The 23,824-nt window shown below is 39.1% G+C and overlaps 1 protein-coding gene across 5 annotated transcripts in view; it reads right to left on the reverse strand.

The window, feature by feature from the left end:
- Window positions 1–23,824, reverse strand: part of SLIT2 (slit guidance ligand 2) — a 338,185-nt gene that overhangs the window by 2,467 nt on the left and 311,894 nt on the right. For all 5 annotated transcript variants that reach the window (XM_033106302.1, XM_033106300.1, XM_033106301.1 and 2 more), the window contains 6 exons: window positions 21,169–21,306; window positions 20,822–21,062; window positions 19,080–19,210; window positions 7,645–7,799; window positions 799–1,090; window positions 389–600 (listed from right to left, as the gene is read on the reverse strand). In XM_033106302.1, the coding sequence (XP_032962193.1) occupies window positions 389–600; window positions 799–1,090; window positions 7,645–7,799; window positions 19,080–19,210; window positions 20,822–21,062; window positions 21,169–21,306 (1,169 nt within the window). The remainder of the gene's footprint in view (window positions 1–388; window positions 601–798; window positions 1,091–7,644; window positions 7,800–19,079; window positions 19,211–20,821; window positions 21,063–21,168; window positions 21,307–23,824) is intronic.

Raw genomic sequence — 23,824 nt, forward strand, 5'->3', positions numbered from 1 at the left:
ACTAGAGCAGAATCATTAGCTCCCTCTGCTCGGTGCCAGAAGACGAATTAATAATATATTTGGATGAGAATAGCAGGTAAAAGTAAGAAGGGAGTAAAGTAAATGTGCTTCTATGTAAGGTAAGGAGGAGGATTTTCACAGCAAATCTCGTTGCGAGGAGACATCTGAAAGCCGTGTAAAATCCTGCAGGGGAGGCTTAGGACATTTCACATCTGGTACCTTAATACCACAGGGAAATAGAACGCTAGCAGCAACTCCAAGTCTTGCAAAGACTTGGCATGCCACGTGTCACTCCCCTCTTTCTGTTGCTCTCTCTTTCTCTCTCTTCCAAGATGGAGCTCCCTCTTGCTTTTGCAAGAGGGGCTGGTGCCCGCCTGGGTTGGCTTACCTCGATCACAGCTGTCCCCAGTGTATCCACTGCTGCATTCACAGTAGGGCTGCCCCAGTCCCGAGAGCCTGCATCTCCCGTGCTTACACTTGATGGCCTGGCAGGGGTTAAACAGATCCTCCTCTTCATCGCAGAGGACGCCCCCATGGCCCTCCAGGCACTTACAGCTGTAGGAGAAGGCATTGATGGGCAAGCAGGTGCCATGTACACACCTACAGAGACGAGCAACGCAGGAAAGAAAATGTGTGAGCAGACAGGAGAAGGCCGGAGGGAGGATGATGGAAGGAATATAAGACAGTACTAACGGGCTGACGTTGTCTCTTCCCTCCCTCCACTCCTTCCTTCCTTTCTTAGGGTTTGCTTTGAGAGTGAGGGGATGTATGTTTAACTATGAAGTAGTCCAAACTTACTTATTTCCAAGACAGGGGTCATTGGTCCTCTGGTCACAGAGGGGCCCCGTCCATCCTTCCTCGCACTCGCAGGTGAAGCCTGACTGACGGCTGGCCTGGCACGTGCCATGGGCACACACCTTCTTGTGGCATGGCTCACAGCCGGGCAGGATGCCAGTCTGCATGGGTACCTTGCGGAAGTCCTGCAGCTCACTGTTGATGTACAGGTTCCGGATGCAGCCATGGAAGCTGGTGCCGTTGTGCCCGGGGGCCTGGCGCAGAGCTGCAGCTACACTGTTTTTCCCGGGCATGCCTGGGGAGGGACAGGAGGTCAGGGGTCAGGCTCTTTGGGGGCTCCTCAGCTATTGACCACCCAGACCCTCAGCTCTTTGAGCAGGGAGGCAGTCTGTGGGATACTTCTTTCAGAGAAACGGATATCGAGAGCATCCAGTCCTATGGGTCTCCACCTGGATGCACATGAGAATCACATGGGATCTCTGAAGAAATACTGATGCTTGGGACCTCAGCTCAGACCTCCTGATCTGATTGCCGGGCAGGGTGGGGAAGGGAGGAGAGACGTGTGTTTCTCTGTGTTGGTTTTTCAGAAGATGCTCCGGGCAATTCTCATGAACAACTAGAATAAAGAACCTAGTTCACTGATGGTCAATCTTTAATTTTTAATATTTGTTTCGAACCAAACCTACATGGAGACATAAATATATAAAACCTAAAAAGCAGAGCTACTGTACCTAAAGGCAAGATTGGGGCGGGCGAAGGGTTAGTGTTCCCTCCTCTCTGCACAGCCACTTGCCCCCAACTGGACACACTCCCCTGGAAGTCTGGAGTCTGCGTGAAGCAGGGTTAGTAATCTACCCCCTGACCAATCTTGCCCCTTCATGCTGAAGGGTCCAGTGCCCACGGAGCTTGGCGGGATAGTCAATATCACCCAGTAAGACTGAGTTTGAATTAGGCAGAGAAAGGAGCCTCTGCAATCTCTAGAGTCTCGGTTCAGTCCATCAAGATTCAAAGGGTGAGAGCGGGGGTTCACAGTGACCAGTCACCCCAGCCCTGCCAAATTCTAAGCTAGCACCTAATCCAGCTCACCACTGACAACGTCCCACGTTCAGTCGTGGATGTCAGTCCCTGAAACACTCACCCAGGCTTCCTATCAGGACAGCACCTCATTCACATCATTTTTTTTTCCTTGCTAATTGAGAGTGAAGCCTTCATATTCTAAGAAATCGGGACTATAAAAGAAATTCCTCCAAAAACAGAATTTGCAATCTTTGGATACACACATTCCACTAGTGACAGTCGTCTAGTAACCCTCTTTTGGAAAAACTGAGGAATCTTTCCATGGCCTAAGCCAGACCCTGAAATAGTTGCTGGATAGGATCCCACACAAGGCAACCGTCCAGGTCACAGAGGGAGAAGCAGAGGGAGGAGGAGGCGCTCGGAGCAGCTGACTGCCCTCTCCAGTGCTGTGACCTCGCTGTACATGGACTCTGAGCTTCTGGCTGGAGGGTCTAGGCTGGGGACAGCCCGGCTCTCATTCTCCGGGGGTTCAATGGTGCGAAGGACCAGGAACCTCAGCTCTCTTTGGGCCCTGCCTCTCAGCGTCATCATCTTTCCCATTCAAAGGAGCCCCGCTTGCGTTCCCGTCGGCACCAAAGTCAGCAAGCTGGCTGCACGAAACCACTAGGCTAGAGGTCAAAGACTGTATTGTTGGTTCTGTGTGAACTTGGGCTTGGCTTTCCCAGTTCCAATGTCAGTGGATGGACCAGAACAGTTGCTTCCAAGCTGGTTCACATAAGAACCATCAGAAATGGGTATTCCGAAGGCAGCCCCCCAGTCCCCACCCTGAGATTCTGACCGGGAGGAAGGAATGGTGTGCAGAAATCTAAGTGATAACATGCATCTCAGGTGACTGTGACGCTGATGGTCCATGGTCGCACCTCGACAGTTTCTGAATTAGGCTTCTCGGGGTTGAAGTTTTAGGAGTGCAGGCTTTTGGTCTGTGTCCACCGGAACTTGGAAACTGGGCTCTTTGTAGAATGGAGTCATAAAGATGAAATGTGCCATTTCCAGGAGAGGACTAGTGACAGGAAATTCCTCGCTCTGGGATAAGTTCCTCTAATTTAATCTTATGCATCCATCACAAATGTATGGACTTGAATTTCCACTATTTATGGTCCCTTCTTCGGAAGTTAAAAAAGAACGTCTTCCAAAAATATTTTAAAGCGAGTACAGCACATATATATGCACGTGTCAAGACTAAATGCAGACCGGTGATATTCCACACCAAGGAGAAATAGTGAGGGAATGTGTTTCTTTTATTCCCAAAGCTAACAATTGTAAAAGGTCCGATTTGGATTATAGTACTTTGTGAATGAAAATACCGATACATCACACACATATTTACTTTAATAGGATATCATACAATCAAGAACTATTCTCAGTCAATCTTTCCACGTGCTTGGCACATTTCTGACTAGATAATTAGGTCTTAATTAATAAGCAGAAGTAGATCCCTGGTATTTTTTGTTTTTGTTTTTTTCTTTTAGTCTTTCTTCTATACTATGAGCCAGAGCCAGAATTCAATCAATCTATCAATCAATAGCTAATTATAGAAAAACCTTAATGAGCTCAATGACAATAAAGGGACCAAGTGTCAAAGCTGAGGTCCTGTGTGGAATGGGGGCATTTGTGACACGCGTAGGGGTCTTTATGTGCAGGTCTTAACTTTCTAAAAGAAAAATATCAAATTTATTGGTGTGACATTGGTTAATAAGATTGTATAAGTTTCAAGTGTACAATTCGATAATAATAGGTTGCTGCAAAAGTAACTTTGGTTTTTGCAATTATTTTTAACCTTTTAAACCGCAATTATTTTTGCACCAACCTAATAAGTCATCTATGTATGAGTAATGCATTATATGTTCGTCTCCCAAAGTCAATTCTCCTTATATTTGACCCCGTCACCATATATTTGACATCCTTTACCATCTTCTACCACCCCCCCACTTCCCTTACGCTCTGGTAACCACCACACTGTGGCGTCTGGGTTTTTTTTGTTGTTGTTGTTACTTTCTGTTTTATATCCCACATATGGGTGAAATCATATGCTTCTTTACTTTTTCTAAGTTATTTAACTTAGCATGATATTCTTAAAGTCTAACCATTGTGTCGCAAACGACAGTGTTTCATCTTTTCTTATGGCTAAGCAGTATTCCATTGTGTACATGTACCACATCTTCTGTATCCAATCATCCATCAAAGGTATCACACCTCTTGTCTTCAATTTATACTAAAAAGTGACAAAAATCAAAACAGCATGGTATTGGCCAAAAAACAGATACGCAGACCAATGCAACAGAACTGAGAACCCAGAAATAAACCAACATATATATGGGCAAATAATTTTCGACAAAGGAGCCACAACCAATGGAGAAAAGAAAGACTCTTCAATAAATGGTGCTGGGAGAATTGGAAAGCCACATGCAAAAGAATGAAACTGCTGTATGTCACCATACCCAAAAATTAACTCAAAATGGATAAAATTGCTAAATGTAAGACCTGAAACAATAAAATACACAGAAGGAAAACTTGGTAGTGAACTTATGGACTTTGGTCTTAGAGAGGACTTTATGAATTTGACCTTACAGGCAAGGGAAGTAAAAGCAAAAAGAAATGAATGGGACTACATCTAATTAAAAAGCAAAAGAAACCATCAACAAAATAAAGAGGCAACCAACCAAATGGGAGAAGATATTTGCAAATAACACCTCCGATAAAGGGCTAATATCCAAAATATATGAAGAACTCATACAACTCAACAGCAAAAAATAAGCAAACCACAAAAACAAAAACAAAACAATCCAATTAAAAAATGTACAGAGGACCTGAACAGACACTTCTCCAAGAAGACATACAAACGGTCAACAGATATATGAAAAAATGCTCAACATCACTAGCTATGAGGGAAATGCAAACCAAAACCACAAAGAGATACCCCCTCATACCTATTGGAATGGCTGTTGATAACGTTACAAATACTAACAAGTGTTGGAGAGGCTGTGGAGAAAAAGGAACCCTCATACACTGGTGGTGGGAATGTAAGTTGGTACAGCCACTACGGAAAACAGTATGGAGGTTCCTCAAAACATTAAGAATAGAGTTACCATATGACCTAGAAATCCCTCTTCTAGGTATCCACCTGAAAAATTTGAAAACATTTATTTGTAAAGGTACATGTACCCCTATGTTCCTTGCAGCATTATTCCTGGTATTATTATATACCATTATTCCTGGTAGCCAAGACATAGAAACAACTTTTTTGTTTAAATCCCATTAGCTAATACTACATGTTCTGGTTTGAATATTACACAGAAAAGCATAAGGATTAGGTTGTTTTGCATTTAGTAAAGTCTATATCATAGGTAGTTGATAACCAAAGGGTAGGCGAAGCTACTTCCCTGCTTTGCTACAGAATACTTCAAGGGGCTTAAGGCCTGGATGCATTACCTTCTGTGTCCTCCTTGCGGAGCGTCCCTGTTTTCAAACTTGGAGAAAAAGGAGAGCTAGTTTACCTCGCTCTCCTTTGCTTACTCAGGTTCTCCTGCCGTTGTTAGATAGAATTCAGGGCAATGGTCTTACAATTGCTCTGTAGCTCTGCAATCTGAATTATCCTTGAGACTGCTCTCTGAGTTGGAAGGAAAGGGTCCTTTTTCACTGCATTCTGAAGGGGTTTCAAACGATTTAATAAAATAGTTTCTACTGAAAGCATAATGAAATCAAGTGAAGGACAAATCCAGACATCAACAAAAAGCCACAAAACTTAGATTGCTTCTCTTTCTACTCTATGTTAAGAAGTAAATGGCAATGCAGGTGGCTCTGGGGTCAGATAGACCTGGACTCAAATAAGGTGGCTATCACTTCATAGCTCTGTGAACTTGGACAGGTTTTGTGAAGTCCCTGACACTGTCCCATTAGGACTGTTAAACAAAAAAATCACACCTACTTCCTAAAGTCTCTGAGGATTACGATTGTAAAAGAAGTATTTGTGTTGAGCACATAGTATGTGCTTAGTAAAGAGAATTTCTCTCGGACCACAAGTAAACCCACGCCTTGCTTCACCCATCTCAAAGCAACGGCTGTTAACTGTCGCACAGAAAGAATGGAAGGCTTTTGCCTTTTAAGGAATCTCATACTTCTGATTTCTATGAAGCATTTAGGTCAGTCAACTTGCTGCACAGACCTAACATGTGGTGCATTTGATTACTGGAAAGCACGTCTGCCTTCCCCACTCCCCTGGGCACAGAAGATAGGTAATTTTTTTCAACTGCATATCCTTCATGCATCTATTAACTTAGTTCTCAGCATAAGGGAGGTGTTCAATAAATATTTACAGAATTGAACCAAAGAGTTAACTATTGCTGACAACAATTAAACTCTATCAATAAGTTACGAGTTTACTACAGCAGAAATTATTAAAAACAGAAGTGCTCTGGATATTCAGGACAATTCCAAAAAGTGCCGTCAGGGAAGGCTTTGAGGACTTAAGAAAATCATGTAGCAGCCAAAGATTACTATTTTCAAGGGAATGACATGAATTTCATGAAAATACCTGTGACGGTGAAGAAATGAGTTACATTGACGTGTTCAAATGCTTTAGCTAATTTATCTGTAAAATTAGTGAATTTTATAGGTCAATTCAACTTGATTCAATGTGATTTGGTTCACTGCCACTCAATACGACATCACATGCTTTATTGCTCCTTTGCCTAAATTTGAAATTCTCTGTCTCCAGTTTATATTGACTTCTCCAGAAATGGGCAAAGGTATAAGCCCTCTCCTCTGGGCTACTTCAGAATTTTGCGCACACTTCCTTCCTCATTTATTTACTCATCTGACTTCTTGCATGAAAATAAACTCCAGAATCTTTATCACTTCAAGCCCTAACCCACCTTCCCAGACCTCTCTCTTGTTCATAAACATTAAGGTTACAGCTAAACAAAAATACAGTTTGTACACTTAGTTTGCTCATTCATTCATTCATTCAAGTTCATTAATAATTATACTGTCATCTACATGAGTTACTGTGTTTCCCCGAAAATAAACCTAGCCAGACCATCAGCTCTAATGCATCTTTTGGAGCAAAAATTAATATAAGACCCGGTATTATTTTAATATAACATAAGACCCGGTCTTATATAAGACCAGGTATAATAATATAATATAATATAATATAATATAATATAATATAATATAATATAATATAATATAATATAATATAATATAATAAATATAATAGGGGGTCTTATATAATAAATATAATATAATATAATATAAGACTAGGTCTTATACATTTTTGGTCCAAAAGACGCATTAGAGCTGATGGTCCGGCTAGGTCTTATTTTCGGGGAAACACAGTATCAAATGGTAGCCCAGACATTCCAGCAAGGTGACATTAGATGGAGGCTGGTAGTGCTTGCCTCCTCAAGGGAGTTGGGGTGGGGTCATGTAACTTCACAGTGTTTGTCATTTTCTTCATTGTCTGATTTGACTGCTCACCAGCTTTCTAACCAGATCAAATAATAAGATGAAATTACATGATATGTAAATCACCTGGCATGTGATAGCCACACAAAAAAATACTAATGTCCTTCTCTGCGCCAACCACACATTTAGTTAAAACCAGAGCTGGGATTACAAAATGGTCCCTTACCACTCATCTAGGGCTTTTTCTTTACTCTCCTAGTCATCCGTCTTTCAATGACTGGTCACTACTGGTCAGTTGCCACGCTGTCAGGCACGAGCAACTTCAGAATTAGTCTAGGAACCCACAGGATTTGGAAGAGAGCTTACCGCCTACGTAGAGTGGCGAGTCAAAATTCAGAGTGGACTGCTTTGACAAGTTGGTGATGATTTTGGGGCTCCCTCCATCCACAGAGAGGGAGAGACTCTGATCCAGGGCAAGTAGTTCCACAATGTGAAAGTTTCCATCATTGATCGTCTCCACGCTACAAACAAACAAACAAACGAAAAACTTAGGTGATGCTTCTATTTTCTTTTTATTAAAGAAAAGAAATTATAATATCAACTCCAATTAGCCTTTCTAGGGAAAATATGCAACTATCTAACAAAAGTAAAAACAAAAACCAGTAGTTGATTTAAAAATAAAAGATATTTTAAGGAGATACAATTTCCTTAAATTGTATCTTAGCAACAGATACAAAATAAGCTTATTCTTCCATTGGGAGAACAGGAAATGAGTGCATTTGATCATTATCCAGTCATATACTCCCAGCACATACATATTACAGAATATGCTTGATGTACTTGCTTTTAAATGCCACAGAGTTCCATTTACTGAGATACTATTACTCCAAAATGTATTTAGAAGAAAAGGAACCTACACCTATGCCAACTGTCTTCCATGGACATGAGTGTTTATAGATCACTTGCTTCTGCTCTCTTCAACACGACACATTAAGACTTATCAGAATCAAACATACATACAAATATGGTAAGAACCAACTTGGTAGAATCGCCCTTTTAAAATTTGTTGATTAATAATATACTCTTATACTATACTCTTGAATTATATACTTAACTACCACCATATAAATTCAAGAGTAATACTATACTCTTGAGTTTTTCAGAGGACCACCCATCAAATGATGTTACAGCGAAGAAGTCCGTGTTCAATGGAGGGCTGGGAATAACAGATTAAATAGAAAGCTTAACGTAGTCATATCCAGGGAGTCTAGTGATGGCAGTGGTTCTTCAGCTTCTCTTTTATAACTTTATAGGACCAGGTCTAACAATTAGTCTAAAAAAAAAAAAATGTAGGGAGCTTATGGAAATTCATAAAATGGATAAAAACAAGAAGATTAAGAAACTGAAGTAAATGAAAAATGAGGACATAAAATAAGACGAAGTTAGGTACAATTAGTAAGTAGGTGCTATACGGTTTTAGAGTGTGGTTGTAAATCTAACAGGAGTGTTTCGACAGGTGAAGATGCAAACAGGACCAGTGAAACAGGACTAATGAAGAAAACAGGATCAGACACAGTTAAGTGTCAGGAATATGCTCACCTGTTACTATAGAGGCAAAATATGGCATAACGCAAGTTGGGGCCAAAAGTAAAAAGTGAATATTAAAGAGATAAAATACTAGTATATTGACTGCAAAGATTGCAAAAAAGGATAGAAAATGGAAACATGAGAGCACACGATAGAGCGATTGTGAATACCTAATATTTTTTACACAAGGTATTTGCTTAAATTTCCAGATGCTGATATTTAAATTTGCAGATAGGTCAAGCCTGGAAAATAACAGAAAAATGTATTGACTTTTCTGCATGGTTCTCACCACAAAAGTCTAATCTCATTCCATTTTTTGCCTACATAGAATAGAAAGGTTTTGCGATTTGAGAACAATATACAGTATTCTGCAGAACTGTGAAAACATTTGAAGTTCTCTTGTTTTAAGTGGTTAGAAGAGCCCACATGTGTAGGGATCTTCGCTAACCTGCCTCAAATATCATTTTTTTTTAAAATCAATGTTAGATATGCCGATCAATATTTCTGCCTTCTATACATTTAATTATCCCAATATTGATACCATTAAAATCAACAGAAAGAACAATATACAAGGAAATCACTCTCTAAGTTGCATAGTAACTGTTAGTGACCTTAAATATGACTGTTTTCTAAGGTGATATGTTGAATAGTCATATCAAATACTGGTTAAGCATACAGATTTTGGTGTCAGAGGAGCTTGGATTTGAATCCTGGTCTTGCATTTATTAAACGTTTGACTTCAGATAAGTTACTTAATTGCTAATAAACTTCCGTTTTCTCTTCAGTAAATACTAATAAATAGCTATCCTTCTCATGATTAATTTGAGGTCTATATGAAATGATTTTTTTTAAACGCAGAGCAAAGCATCCAGCATATGGAAAGGTGCAAAGTTAGATATTAGTATCACCATCATTGTCACCTCCACCACCACCACCACCACCACCACCACCACCACCACCACGACTACCACTACATAAATAATCCAGTACTATTTCAGAATCTTTTTCGGGAAGAAATTTGTCCAGTTTTATTTTTAATTATTGTAAGATAATACTAATGACTGGCGGAAATATAATAACTTCTTTGGGGGCATATCTCGTTTAAATTACTAAAAGTTTTACGTAAAACATTCAATTAAAGATATACATGAAAAAGGTAGTGGTCAATTGCTTTTTCTTTGTGATCATAAACAACTAACTGGTTTTATGGGAATGTTCTATGAGCATGACCTTAAATAAGTAATAAACATTAATAAAGGCCCCCTTTTCCTTTATAATTGCAAAGAAAAAACACTTATGTACTGGGGAATGCGTTCTTGGTCTCACGCTGGTCTTAGACAATCAATCCAGGCATGTCATCGTTGCTGATGGTATTTGATACAGTACAACTGAGTAAGATTCTTTAAAGCAGGAGCCATGTAGTACTTATTTCCCTGCTCCTTAATGTATCCAGTAGAGTGTTTGGTAAATAGTAGATGCTCAACAAATACATGTTAAATAATTAGAATATAAGGGAGATGTACAAAGAATGACATATAGTTTTTTAGTTTTTGTGTTTTTTTTGTGTAATACTAACTGGATTTCAGTTACAGAATAGACAAGAGGCTTCAAGCATTCTTCAGGCAGGACATCTAAAGGATGCATTTTATTTAAAAATTTAGATGTTTTTCAGTGGCATATCCTGAAGGATAATACTGGGAGATAAATCTTTTTCAGCTAGCTTAGGTCTCATTAGATGTATGACATTAGATTAGTGATTTCAGGTAGTTTTTCTCTGCCTTATTTTCCTCATCAGGGAAATGTGAATGATATGACCAAAGAATTATATAGCACATACTATATGAGCCAGGTACTGTTCTAAGAACTTTACATGTATTACTATTAATAACTCATTTAAAGACCCATAACAACCCTAAGAATTGGGCAGTAGGGTACTCAAGGTGGCAGAGCCAGTGTCTAAACAGCTTTGAAGCCAGGCTAACTGGTTCTAGAGTATGTGCTTTTAATTATTATGCATCATTTTTACAATAAAACACCTGAGGAGTACCTAGTACTATACAATCAACAAGTGTTCTCATCGCTAATCAGCCTTTAATAAGTGATTTCCCTCCTAAATAGCCCAGGAATAAAGTTCTACAGAAAATAACCTTGTATGATGGCGGCACAACTTGATAGATACATTTAATGAAAATTAAGGAATTGTAAAAAAAAAAAATATGTAGTATCATGAGAGTTTGAAGGTTATGAGAATTCATCTGGAGTACACAGATATGCAACTTGGATTTGGGTTCTATTTTCCCAATTATAAGTGATATCCAGACTGACTAGGTTTGTCTCTGCCCAAAAGTGGTTAGTGTCGAATCTGATCATTCCGGGTTTTGACCAGAGTTACCACTGGGCTTCATTCCATTTATATTTCCCTAGAATAAAGTGAAGTCTCATCCTGGCCTTTTAACAGGTAAGTATTGTGAAATTAATGTTTTTAGGTTCTTTGTTTTTTAAAATGATATTGTGTGTAAGGGGCCTGAAGAGATTATGTGAGAGATAAGAGTATTCTAAATTGGTGTTTTATGCCGTCTGTCTTGTAAAGCATGAGATAAACTGGGGAATGCTTTGTCTACACACCCTTTTAAAATAAAAGCAGGGACCAACACACCAGTTGTTAGATGATAAAACTGAGCCATCATCGATTTTACAGTCTATCACAGTCATCTCCTACCAATCAACTTGAAAGACATAACATCCTTTTGGGTTCTGATAAGTATTGATAAACTTGCTTTCACCACTCCCTAGGGTGAAATATCCATATATTTGATGACTCACAAAAGTCACAAGTGAACCACTTAACATTGAGCCTTTCCACTGGAAACATAAATTGCATTTATTACCACTATTATATAATTTAATGTTACTGCTCTCATCTATTACCTGAGACTTTATTTTCTTGAATTTCTAAATGGATGTATGAAAACAAAGCAGTTACTCAACTATGTCTTGTGGTTTGCTACAGAAAAAGAGTTTAAAAACTTGGGGCCTAGGAGAAGGGCTCTAACTTGCCTTGGATTTTCTTATTTGAAGTGTCACATTCACAATGACATTTTTATATTTCTATCTCAACCACCAATCTTAAGGTATTTCAGTAATTTAATAAAGATCAATAGTACATTTTGCTTATGTAAGCTCCAGCTTTTTGCCTTAACATTTTAAAGTATCTGTTGGTGTATTCTGCATGACGGAATAGGAATCTAGAACCAGACAAATTCAACTGGTCAGCTCATTTTGGTATCTCTGGTCTGAAGATACTTCAACTGTTGAGTGGGATGGGTAAAAAAAAAAAAAAAAAAAATTCCATGAAATGGGAAGGTATTTATCTGCATAAGAGTTTTCACAAGGACATTTTATAAAGCAGTTAGCTTATCGAGTAAAGTTACATTTTAATCAGTACTTTGGAAGCCAATTATCTAATTTAAATAAAAATGCACTATAATAGAAATAGCCTTCCACATTTGAACACACAGTAAGAGTCACATGTAAGATCATAATATTTGCATGTGGGTACTTATTCTTCAGTGTCGGATATCTGAGTGTGGAGAGTATCGCTTATCTACCAGCACTACCGATCCCTGTGAGCTCCTCTGTGCCTAGCACTGTACAAAGTGCTTTACATTCCTTACTGCCAATTCTCCCAGACACAGAACTTCAATGGCTCAGATGAGGAAATGTAAGCACAAAGAGATGAAGTGACTTGCTCAGGATTGTAAGCTGGTAAATAGTGGTGCCTTCCCGTACATATCAGGAACAGCTGAGTGTTCATCTTGGAAATGAGGAGGCCATATAGATTCTGTCTATTGTCTGTTTCTCCAGTGAGACCCAATTCTATTATTATTATCATTATCATTATTATTACTATTAAATATAAGCCTGTAAGACGATTTACCCAGACGCTCAGTAGTGAAGCAAGCCTTACAATCAGCACAAGAAAGTCCCCTGAAGGTACAGAGGTCCCCTAAATACTGAAACTGTAAAGCATGGTACAATGCTGTACATTTGTAAGATGTTCATCCTATGTCCTAGTTTTTATTTTTTTACTTTTATTTTTTTTTTAAGGAGGGTACAGTTCACAATGGCCTATGGAGGGATCGAACTGGCACCCTCGGTGCTACTAGCACCACACTCCAACCAACAGAGCTAACCGGCCACCCCAAGATGTCCTAATTTTTTAATAGTAATTGACTATATTTCCAAAGAAGCTGTCTGGTTTGAAAAATTTCATTAATTTGAATCTAAAGAAAGAACTCTACCATTTTTATGAATATTTCTTTAAAAAGCTTCTAACTACTCTCTACATGAAAAGAAAGTCACTTTGAAGGACAATCAGTTATCAGCCTGCTTGAGGAAAAAAAATGTGTTACTCCATTCCTGTGTGAGGGATTACTGCTGATGTCATTCATTCATTCATTCATTCATTCATTCCACTTTTGCACCATCCCTGTTTACCCTATTCTCTAAGCTCTGTAATGATTAGGCACATGTATGACACTCTACGTTCATTCACTTGTTAGGTAGCTTGTGTCAGCCGTCTCTGCTGATTAGACCCCTACACAGCAGGGTGCTGGCAGATGTTCAACAACTGCCTCTCTGAGATAGATAAAGAGCCTGGGATTTTACTGATTTCTGGGGTGGAAATACTCCCAACAGGGCTGGTTTCAAGGGCAACATCAGTAGGCTGTCAGGGAACTTGGATATGAGAAGAGATGCCCACCAAGAGCTCTCCGAGCACAGCTCAAATATAGTCCTTTTATAAAAGTGGTTCTGAAATTGTGGTCCCTGGACCAGAGCGTCACCTTGGAATGTGCAGACATAAAAATGTGGGGGCTCAGCTGAGATCTGAATCCCAGAAGCTAGAGGTGGAGCCCAGTGCTCGGCGTTCTAACAGACCGTTCAGGCGACTGTGACGCATGCTATTTGGAGACAACGCTCCACCCCACTGCCTGGGGGTCTGGCCCCGTTATCAGGAAGCGTGTCTACAAGAAATCACAATGTCCTGTCAGGTGTGAAAAACAAAAGGAGAAAATGGGCATGCCACTTTAGTTCTACTGAAAAGGGAATCATGACTACATCCTGGGTTTTCTTAAACACACTTAAAGCTATGTTAACTACTCCTTCTAGACATAATTCTGGGAGATAATGGTTCCCATAGAGATCCATTTGAAACAATAATTGACATCTAAAGTGAAACTTTTTAAACCAAAAAATATCCTAAGGAAACAATAACTTAATGTGTGATTATTTTCCCCTAATTTTACCAGATTTAATTTTACTAAAGTTAAATCCATTTCCATCAATGTTGAAAACTAACCAGACAACTGAAAAGATGTACCTGACATACTACATTATTCCTGTATGTGATGTTCCAATAGCACATTAGATAATGCATAATTTGGAAAACAAAGTTTACCAAAGTCAATCATATAGAACATAAAATCATGCAGTTAAACTGAATTAAACTGAACAAAGTCTCTAAGAATAAGTAAAACTACTTCCTTTTAAAACATTAGTGTAGTGTACTTTTAACCAGAGGGTAAGGGGACAGGGGTGTGGTAGATGAGGGTAAAGGGGATCAAATATATGGTGATGGAAGGAGAAGTGACTCTGGGTGGTGAACACACAATGTGATTTATAGATGATGTAATACAGAATTGTACACCTGAAATCTATGTAACTTTTCTAACAGTTGTCACACCAATAAACTTTAATTAAAAATAAATAATGATGTGTAAAGTAGATACACATCAAGATTTGAAAATTTGAAGCAAGCCTTACACGGGAAAGCTGACGGTGGCAGTGTTATTGACAGATTTTGCTATAATGATAGAGAAGGGATATCTTTTGTCAGAGTTCACATTCTAGTACGTAAGGCCTGAGCAAGGTCCCAAGGATTTGATAAATGCCAGAAAATTAGTAGGAGCAGAGTTAAGGCATGGGACAAATTTCAACTTGAATGTGAAGGAAAGAAAAAGATTAAGAGCAACTCCCATCATAGGGGTCTGTGATGCTCAAGAAGATGGTGATGCCTCTCAATGAAATGAGGAACGTAACAGGGACACACATTTGGGTGAAACAAAGGAAATGAACTCAGTTTGGGAATTCTGAATATATAATCCCAATAGCTACCGTTGTTTACTTATTGGCATATATTGTTCCAAATATTTTACATGTATCAAATTGTAAAATTCTTACCACAGTCCCACAAAGATGGAACTATGTTTTATTAACCCATTTACCAGGTGAGGCCCAGAGAACTTGTTCAATTAGTTGAAGACACACAGTTAATAGATAGCAGAGCTGGGACTTGAATCAAAGCAGATGGGCTTTGGAGTACCTGATCTTGTTTATTACTTCAATTTTTGTTTGAGTGATAAAGACATCCAAATGGCTCAAGAATCAAAACATATAAAATGGTATTCATATACTAGTCTTGTTTCCACCTCATTCTTTCCTCTGTATCCCTAGTTTGTCTTTATGGAAATAAAAATACATACATTTATTTACCCACCTTTGACACTGTTCTGCGTTACCAGTTTTTTCTTTTGAACCGAGCAATATACCTTGGAAATCTTTCCATGTCATACATAGAGAACTTCCACGTAACCTCCCTCCCTCCCTTCCTTACCTTGTTTTTAACAGTCCATTCCACTGTGTGGATGTAGCACAGCTTATTTAGATAGAAACTTGGGTTGTTTCCTAACTTTTGTTTTTACAACCAATGCCATAGTGAATTACTTTGTGCTCATGTCATTTCTATGTCTGTAGGTATATCTGTAGGATCAAGTCCCAGAAGTGGGATTTCATAGGTCAGAGAGTAAATGTATTTGCAATGTTGACAGATAGTTTCAAATTGCCCTCCATAGAAACTGTAAACAATCTACTTCTAATGCTAATTTTTAGGATAGAGGGTACACTCTCCACTCCTCTGCTATACTACAGATATACCAGAAATATTTTCCTGTATTGCTAAAAGGTATATGAGAAGGAAGACAACTGAGAGAGGAGTGAGGACAGAGCTGAGTTTAGAATTTAATACTCAGACCTTATGGGGTAGGTTCTGTATTACTATTTACAGATACGGATTCTGAGGCAGAGAACGATTAAGCACCTTCTCTAAGTTTATATACTAGTAATCGACCAAGCCTAGATCTAAACACACATCTTACCTACAATGATTATTACGTGTCCAATACTAGATTCTCCTATGTACTTAAATAATTTAGTTGCTCTCTCTATTTTACCAAAGCATTTTTCTATCCCAAGTTGGAAAATTAATGGATTGTATATTTATATAGTGACACATATTAATTGATCAATTAATCAATTAATCTATCATCTCTCTATGTGATGTTAGGAAAGTATTGCTTCTTTCTTTTACTTAAAAATAATGTAGTAACTTCTCTTGATTGTTGTACCATTAAATAAAGAGCAAGAATTAAATGAAAGCTATGTTTTTCCTGGACCTCGAGAAAGATGCCTCCATTAGATGACCTGCAAGCAGAAACTTGCACCAGAAGTAGACTTCTGGTTCATAATGAAAAGTGTGCGACGTGATATTATTCCTTTTCGTAAATGTCACAAGACATGCTCTATTGTTTGTTAGGCAAAAAATGGTAATGAACATAAACTCAAAATAAGCTCTTTATAGTAAATCCTCATTTGGATACAATCACTTGGATTTCTATAACTTATATAGAAATATTTTAAGCATATTTTATGTCAACATTCGCTTTAATGTTCACATAAAGCTTTACTATGGTTTCTGAGAGTTCTCTGCTGTTTCATTGCACGAAATAAAACAAAACCACAAAAAAAATCAAAAAGAAAAATGAACCATAAAATCAATATTCTGAAATCTTTTTATGAGCTGAGTCAAATTGAGGCTATATAATTTAAGGCCTGGCAGTATCTAAAATGTTGGCACTGATTCATCAGCATTTTGAGATGAAATAACGATTGTACTCCACCTGGAAACCAATAATTATGTGTTTGTTTTCATGCTGTAAATATTCCCAAGTGGGTTAGCTCTCCACCAAAAGGATTTATTGAATTCCATTCATGGTTACAATTGGCATCGACTTTCCTGGAACTGCTATGAAGGATCAAATAGGATGTGAAGGCTTTGAAACTCACTGATATATATGTATATAAGAATAATGTCAATAATATCTCCATTTTATGTCCCAGTCAATGCCGACAGATTTGTTGCCAAGCTTGTTTGGCCTCTAGAGGCATTTTGTTCACCACATATGGTATTTTTATATAATGTGAATCAATATTTAAAGGAGGGAATATCTCATATTTAAAAAAAAAAAATTCAGATTTCTGCCTTTGCTTAAAAAATCTGGAGTTCTGTTCTGGCAAACCAACATTTTCATGTGGCAGCATTCAGGGAGAGCTGAGTAGATGAAGCTTAGTCCTGTTTGGACAAAGATTTGCTGTTGGTTCACTCCAGGCACAGCCACCCCTACTACCGTGTTTCCCCCAAAATAAGGCCGGGTCTTATATTACTTTTTGCTCCAAAAGACACATTAGGGCTTACATTCAGGGGCTGTCATCCTGAAAAATCATGCTACGGCTTATTTTCTGGTTAGGTCTTATTTTTGGGGAAACACGGTATGTTGCCAACAGCAAGGCTATTTGTAACAGAGGAATACCTCTCCGAAAAGTTAGATCTCTTCTAGAGAAACTGAATGAGAACCTACTATCTTCTTTCAGTTGGTCTGCGTCAGTTAAGTTCCCTGCCTGGAAAACTTGACTGCATGTGACTTTATGACCCTGTTCTAAAATTTGTGATCCTGCAATATTGCTACCTGGGAAGACGTGAGCCAGGTAACATTTCTGCAGGATGGTAGCGTTGGTGTTGAGACCCAAGGGAGGGCCCCCAAAGGTTAGTCTTATGCACAAAGCACACTCCCAGCAAAGTTTATGCCCCAAGAGTACCATCCTGCTCACATCTCCAGTATATCGCCAATATCATTACATTATTCAAAAACTTCCAAAATGAGTAAGATTACCTGGTTCTGTTCCTGAAAGTTTAGAAGAGTGTCTGGCACATAGTACGTGCTCAATAAACATGTGATGCATGAATAGTAACTTCAAATTACTCACTGTTGAGTTTGTCTTGCAGCTGCTTCTCTAGACCTAACCTCTTGCTCTGAGCCCTGGGAGGCTAGCATTGTTTCCTGGCATCGGATTTGGCCAAAGGGAAGCACAGGCGGGACATTGTTGGGAGGAAGAGAGCGAGGTCTGGGTATTTGAAACCTGGTTCCTTCAGCTTCAGCTTCTAACTATTACAGTGTTTTGTACACCGGAAACTAATGAAAAAACAAACAAACAAAAAAAACCCCAAAACCCAGTTCCTTGCCTGAGGGCTGACGGCACCCCTCCATTGAAGGTCACAACTCCTGTCACACAGTCTCCTCTCCACAATTCCTTTTCTGAGCCTGGCTTTCCATAACTGATGCCTCCTTTCACTCCTTCAAGCAAATGGGTCAGAGCAGCATCCCTCTTTACTAGCCCTAGGTTAATTCTCTATCCCTATCAATCTTTGTAATTCCAGGTATCCCCCTGCTTTTCAAAAGTTTGCTTTTATGGAAGACCTACATTAGCACCTGTTTTCTCTAACCAAAGGAAATCCGAAGAGGAGGTTCCGTTTTCTGAAAAACGTAGAAATGTGAAAATAGCGTCCGGCGTTTGATTTGCAGCTATCTGCTAGAGAGGCAGCGTGCACCAGAGCAGGGAGAGTGGCCTTGCCACGCTGCTTCCCTGGGAACTACCCTCAGCATCTCAGCACCCAACCGCCTTAGCTTTGAAAAGTGTCTGTGAGCATCTGGGCTTTATCGCAATTTATTCTGTGCATCTGTTAGTAAGGCGACGTATCCTAAGGTAACTGCTTCTTTGCTTCCTGCCATTTCGGTTTAGGAGAGGTTTCCTAGGAATGCTCATGTTCGGATGGGGGGAAAGCTGTAGTCCTCTTATAAATCTGTCCTCCAATTATCCACCTGAAGGGTGCCATCTGTTCTGGCCCGGCCTCTAACACACTGATCGTAGAGTCTGCGGGAGCCAACTGATACCCTCCCCTCCCCACTACAGAACAAAAGGGGGGAAGCAGCTCCTGAGGAAACAATCGTTTTCACCTTTCCCAGTAACTGAGAGATCTTCACCTGTAAATGGCAGAAGCCGGGTGGGAGCCGGTGTCATAGCTCGCACGAACGCGTCCCCGGTAGAGCTCTACAGCGATGTGGTCTTTGTCGCCCTTATACAGGAGGATTCCACTGTCCTCATCTGTGGCAATCTAGTAGGAAGCACCCTTGACATTAGTAAGACGTACTGTTTCACCCGAACATACTTCCTCAAAAAGAAACAAGACTGCTTCGTGAAACGTTTTTCCTGTAGGTTATTTTTTCCTCAGGGCTATGAGAAAATACTAACGTATGTTGAAAAGACGGCTTGAAAGATGACCTATTCTATATTAGTTTGTTGCAAATAAATTTATAAAGAACTTTAAAAAGGTTTTTTTTTAAATATTCAAAAACATATTTTTATTCTCTCTGTAGATATTGATAAAGCTTAAAGATGCATGTCCTAGGAAATATACAAACATAAGGAATTCACGTACATAAATTATACTTCGGGAAATTAAAGTTGAACAATATTTTCCATGTCAGTAGAGTTCACAGTATTTAAAGTAAATCAAGCTTTTCCCCTTAGATTTCAAACTATAACTTCTCAGCAGAGAATGATAGAAACTAATCAGAAATAAAATGATCTGGTTTCTGTTCTGTTAAAAACAACAATACATACTTAAGTAAACATCATTGGCTATGATTAGAGAACTCTTTTCTGGAGATTTTCACTTACCTGCCTTTTTTTTTGCTTCTGTAATGGGCTTTATTTATGGCATATGTGAAATGTGATTGCATTGAGCAAGATTGATTTCCATATTTCATATTAAAAAGCAAATTCTTTATAGTTACAGCATGAAAAGAAAAGGAAATCTCTGTTTTCATCCTGTCTGCTGGCTTTTGGGGGCTTTGGAAGGACAAGTTCTGTAAAAGTTAGGACTTAAGCCTGAATACCGCTGGGTACTTCTCAAAACCACCCGGTGTGGCAAATGCTGGAGGGTAGGGAGACAGGCATTTTAAAGAAGGCATCTGCTTCCAGAGTTCTATTCTTCCTGATTCTGAAAGAACCCCCTGCCCCTCAAAGGAGTGCCAGTGTAAACCCAATAAGGAGTGGGGTCTACAGAAAATAGGCTAAAGCCACTTGAATTCAAAACATATTAAAATATTTTGCTTACCAGATAAAACAAACATTCAGCCCTAATTTGCTCCATGTACTCTAAATTTATTATGTCTGAATCATTGGCTCAACGGTACACGATGATTTGGTGGAAAGATTTACAATAAACGAGTTTGTTAATTTTGTGTCACTTCTTAAAGGTTTAGGTTGAACAGTTAAACTACACTTGCTGAATATTTTGCCAAAGTGTGTTCTGTCTCACCTGCACTCTTCTCAAATGCAGGTTTCCTAAGAAAAGCCTTCCCCCTGCAGAGCCTAAACTGCAGAACCATACAAATAAATGAATGAAATGCCTTTACCTAAGCATAAACCAAAGAGATATATTTTGTTGCTGTGTGTGTGTGTGTGTGTGTGTGTGTGTGTGTGTGTGTTTCAAACAATCAAGTAATGAACAAAAATACCTGATTCCCATTTGATTTTGAAAAATACAAATGTTGGCAAGAAGATTAAGCTTTTCCCACAAGGAACAATTTTTGTTATTGTGTTACGTAGCCTGTAACTATTTAAGAAATAATATCACTCATTAATTACCATGGATGTTTATGTGTTGAAGCTGAATTTGGCTTAAGAGGAGATCAGCTCTTGCTGGTGGGGGAAATCTTACCTGAAGACTGATGTTCGTTTGAGGCTGAACCTTGGCCGAAGGAATTTGAAGATAAGACTCCTTGTTTACAAAATTCACACTGACCAGTTTTTCACACTTCTCTCCCTGGTAGCCAGGCAAACACTGGCATACTGGCTCATTTATCCTGATGATACACTGAGCTCCATTCTGACAATCAAAATTATCACAGGGACTGGTACGAGGGAGGACCATGGGTGGAGAAAATTCACAGAACAAGCCACTAAGGAAAAAGAAATAATATGTTGATGAGATTTTACTCAATCGCTGATGTGAATTGCGTCTGGTGAGATCTAACTCTACACACAGACGTGTATTTCTTCTTTTACCTGTAACCTTCAGGGCAGACGCACGTATAGCCGTTCACTGCGTCTGTGCAGTGGGCTCCGTTTTTACACTTATTATCTTGGCAGTCGTCGAAATCAACGTCGCAGTGTTCGCCTATATATCCTGGGGTGCAGTCACATCTGTTTGGACAAGCATGGAAATGGTTTCAAACCCAACTGAGCCAAAATAAGTAAAATAGTTGCATTTCATCTACAAAAAAATAGCACGATCTTTAAAAACAAGAACTTATTTAGAACAGACTCAGAGAGCCCCCAAATTAATAGATGCCTAGAGAACAGTACTGATCTGAAAAGCATTCATGGTTTCTCACTGTGATCTACCAGGAGAATGGTGCTTTCTCTCTCTAATGATATCCAAATAAGAATAGAATCATCGCACCAGGGTACTTCCCTCACTCTCATCCTTCCTTCTATCTTGCTCTCCTACTTTCTTCTTCCCTTCCTCCATTCCTTCCTCACTCCCTCCCTTCTTTTTTCCCCCACTTTGCTTGCTGATATTACTCTACTTTCAGCTCTAATTCATTTGAGCAGCTGACATGATGCAAGTGCTATGTTGTTAAATTTACTAAGAAAATTAAGCATATTTTTAAAATGAATGACATTTTTAAAACGTTCTAATAGAGACTGGATTCATTGGAATAAAATGTGTTTTTATGAAACACATGTTAACATTGGATGCCCTAATTCATAATGAATGCAGATAATCATTATGGTAGAATGCGGTGCCCGAATGGACTGGGGCAGGGGAACTGATACAGAATCCTGGGGCCAATCTCTTGGACAGTCCTGTTCATGCTGGTGGTGTGGGGGGCAGAAGGGGTCTCAGCTGCACTGGCGGGGAAGAGCCAGAGATTGATATACAGCTGACGTTCTCTGAGCACTTCCTCCGTGCCAGACCCTGCCCGAACCACTTGGCTTATATGGATTCACTGAATCCTTCCTACAGCTCTGTGGCATTGGTGATATGATAACTCCACTCTATAGATGAGGAAACTAAAGGACAAGTTGTTTAAGTACCTTACCCAAGGACACTGAACTCATAAGTGCCATAGCCAGGAACTGAACCCACACAATCTGATAAGACAGCCTGGATTGCTAACCACTACATTACGCTGTTAGATAATTAATTCCTCAGGGCTCTCTTTAAAACCTGTCATTCTCTAGCACTGACCATGGGAATCTCTAGCTATGCCACCAAGGACCCAGTATGCTATAGCTGTCTGACGGAAAGTGCAGTGGTTTTCGAGCTACGCTCTGTGGAACTACAGGGGACCATGGAAGCCCCACAGATATGGCCATGGGGCTATTTCTGGTAGCTTCCCTCTGTTCTCCCTCTGCCCCCTAACATTCCCCTGTTGTGATTTGTTCATTTTACACATTGGCCTGCTGTGAGTATTTCTGTTTTGGGTTAAGAAAGGGTTCACTGACTTTAAAAAACAAACAAACAGAAAAAGAGGGCACTATGGTTTAGCTTTACAGAATTTGGACTGCATCTGAGTTTGGACAGAACTGGGTTGGTTTCCTGGCTTCGTCCTTCAGTGTCTGTCATCTTGACTAAGTTACTTAATTTAAATGTTCTTTTCCTTCTCTGTAACATATATAGAGTAAAATAATTTCCATCTCATAGGTTTGTTAAAAGACTAAATAAAACACTATCTGTAAAATAATTAGCATAGTGTTTGATATGTAATGCATGATCAATAAATGGTAGGTATTTTAAAAATAATTCTATTAAGTCTTTATAATCCTGTAATAGTCTTTATGGTTTAGTCTGTAGTAATTATCCACTTTTCTATTTCAAAGCCATTAGGGTTTAAGTGAATGAGTATAATTAAAAATACGCAAGTGCATGTGGACATTACTGAATACCAGGGGTTTTGTCTGAAAATGCAAAATCGGAATTCAAGCATTACTGGAGAGCTGATGAATTAAAATAAGGAGGAGGGGAGTGTAACACACAGACTTTCCGCTCTGCATGCATGAATTAAGAAATAAAATGAGCTCACTGCATAAGCATGCTTGCCCCGGAGCCAGTGGTTTTCAAGATAAATCATAACAAAGCAAAGTAAACAAGTCTGAAGTTAAATGGATTCTAAGTGGCCACAGACACTCGCAAAAAGATGGACGAGCACCGGGAAGGGAGCTTCCACGGATATTAACGTGAGCAGAGCTGCTAAAGTGCTGGGCTTTAAAAGAAAGAAGAAATGCTTTGAAATGCTCTGAATTATTTATCTGAGAAAAGAAATCAAATCAAAGTAAAAGATAAGAGAACGATACAATCACCACAGTGGCTGTCTAAGAGCTATTTTATATTCGCTTCCCTACAAATAATCATTTTCCAAGCCCATTAGAACTTGGAGTCACGTTATGCCCAACACTTTTTGCCTTTCTTTTGCTCCTCAAACCTCATTTTAAAACAGGATGAAAATATTTAATTAGGAATTCCATAAAGTTTGTATTATCAATAAAATTTATCATATTCCCTCAACTCCACTGTCTGACAAGGAGTGAGGAAGAAAGGAAAGCCCATAAAATATACTGTTTAGAAGCCCAAAAGCTGACTAAGTAAGATGCATGCTTGAGAATACTGCTTATGGCATATCGTGGTCTAAAAATATCTTAAAGCAATTTAGGAGAT

This window comes from Rhinolophus ferrumequinum, chromosome 5 (assembly GCF_004115265.2).
Source record: "Rhinolophus ferrumequinum isolate MPI-CBG mRhiFer1 chromosome 5, mRhiFer1_v1.p, whole genome shotgun sequence".
In the NCBI taxonomy this organism is placed as follows: domain Eukaryota; kingdom Metazoa; phylum Chordata; class Mammalia; order Chiroptera; family Rhinolophidae; genus Rhinolophus; species Rhinolophus ferrumequinum.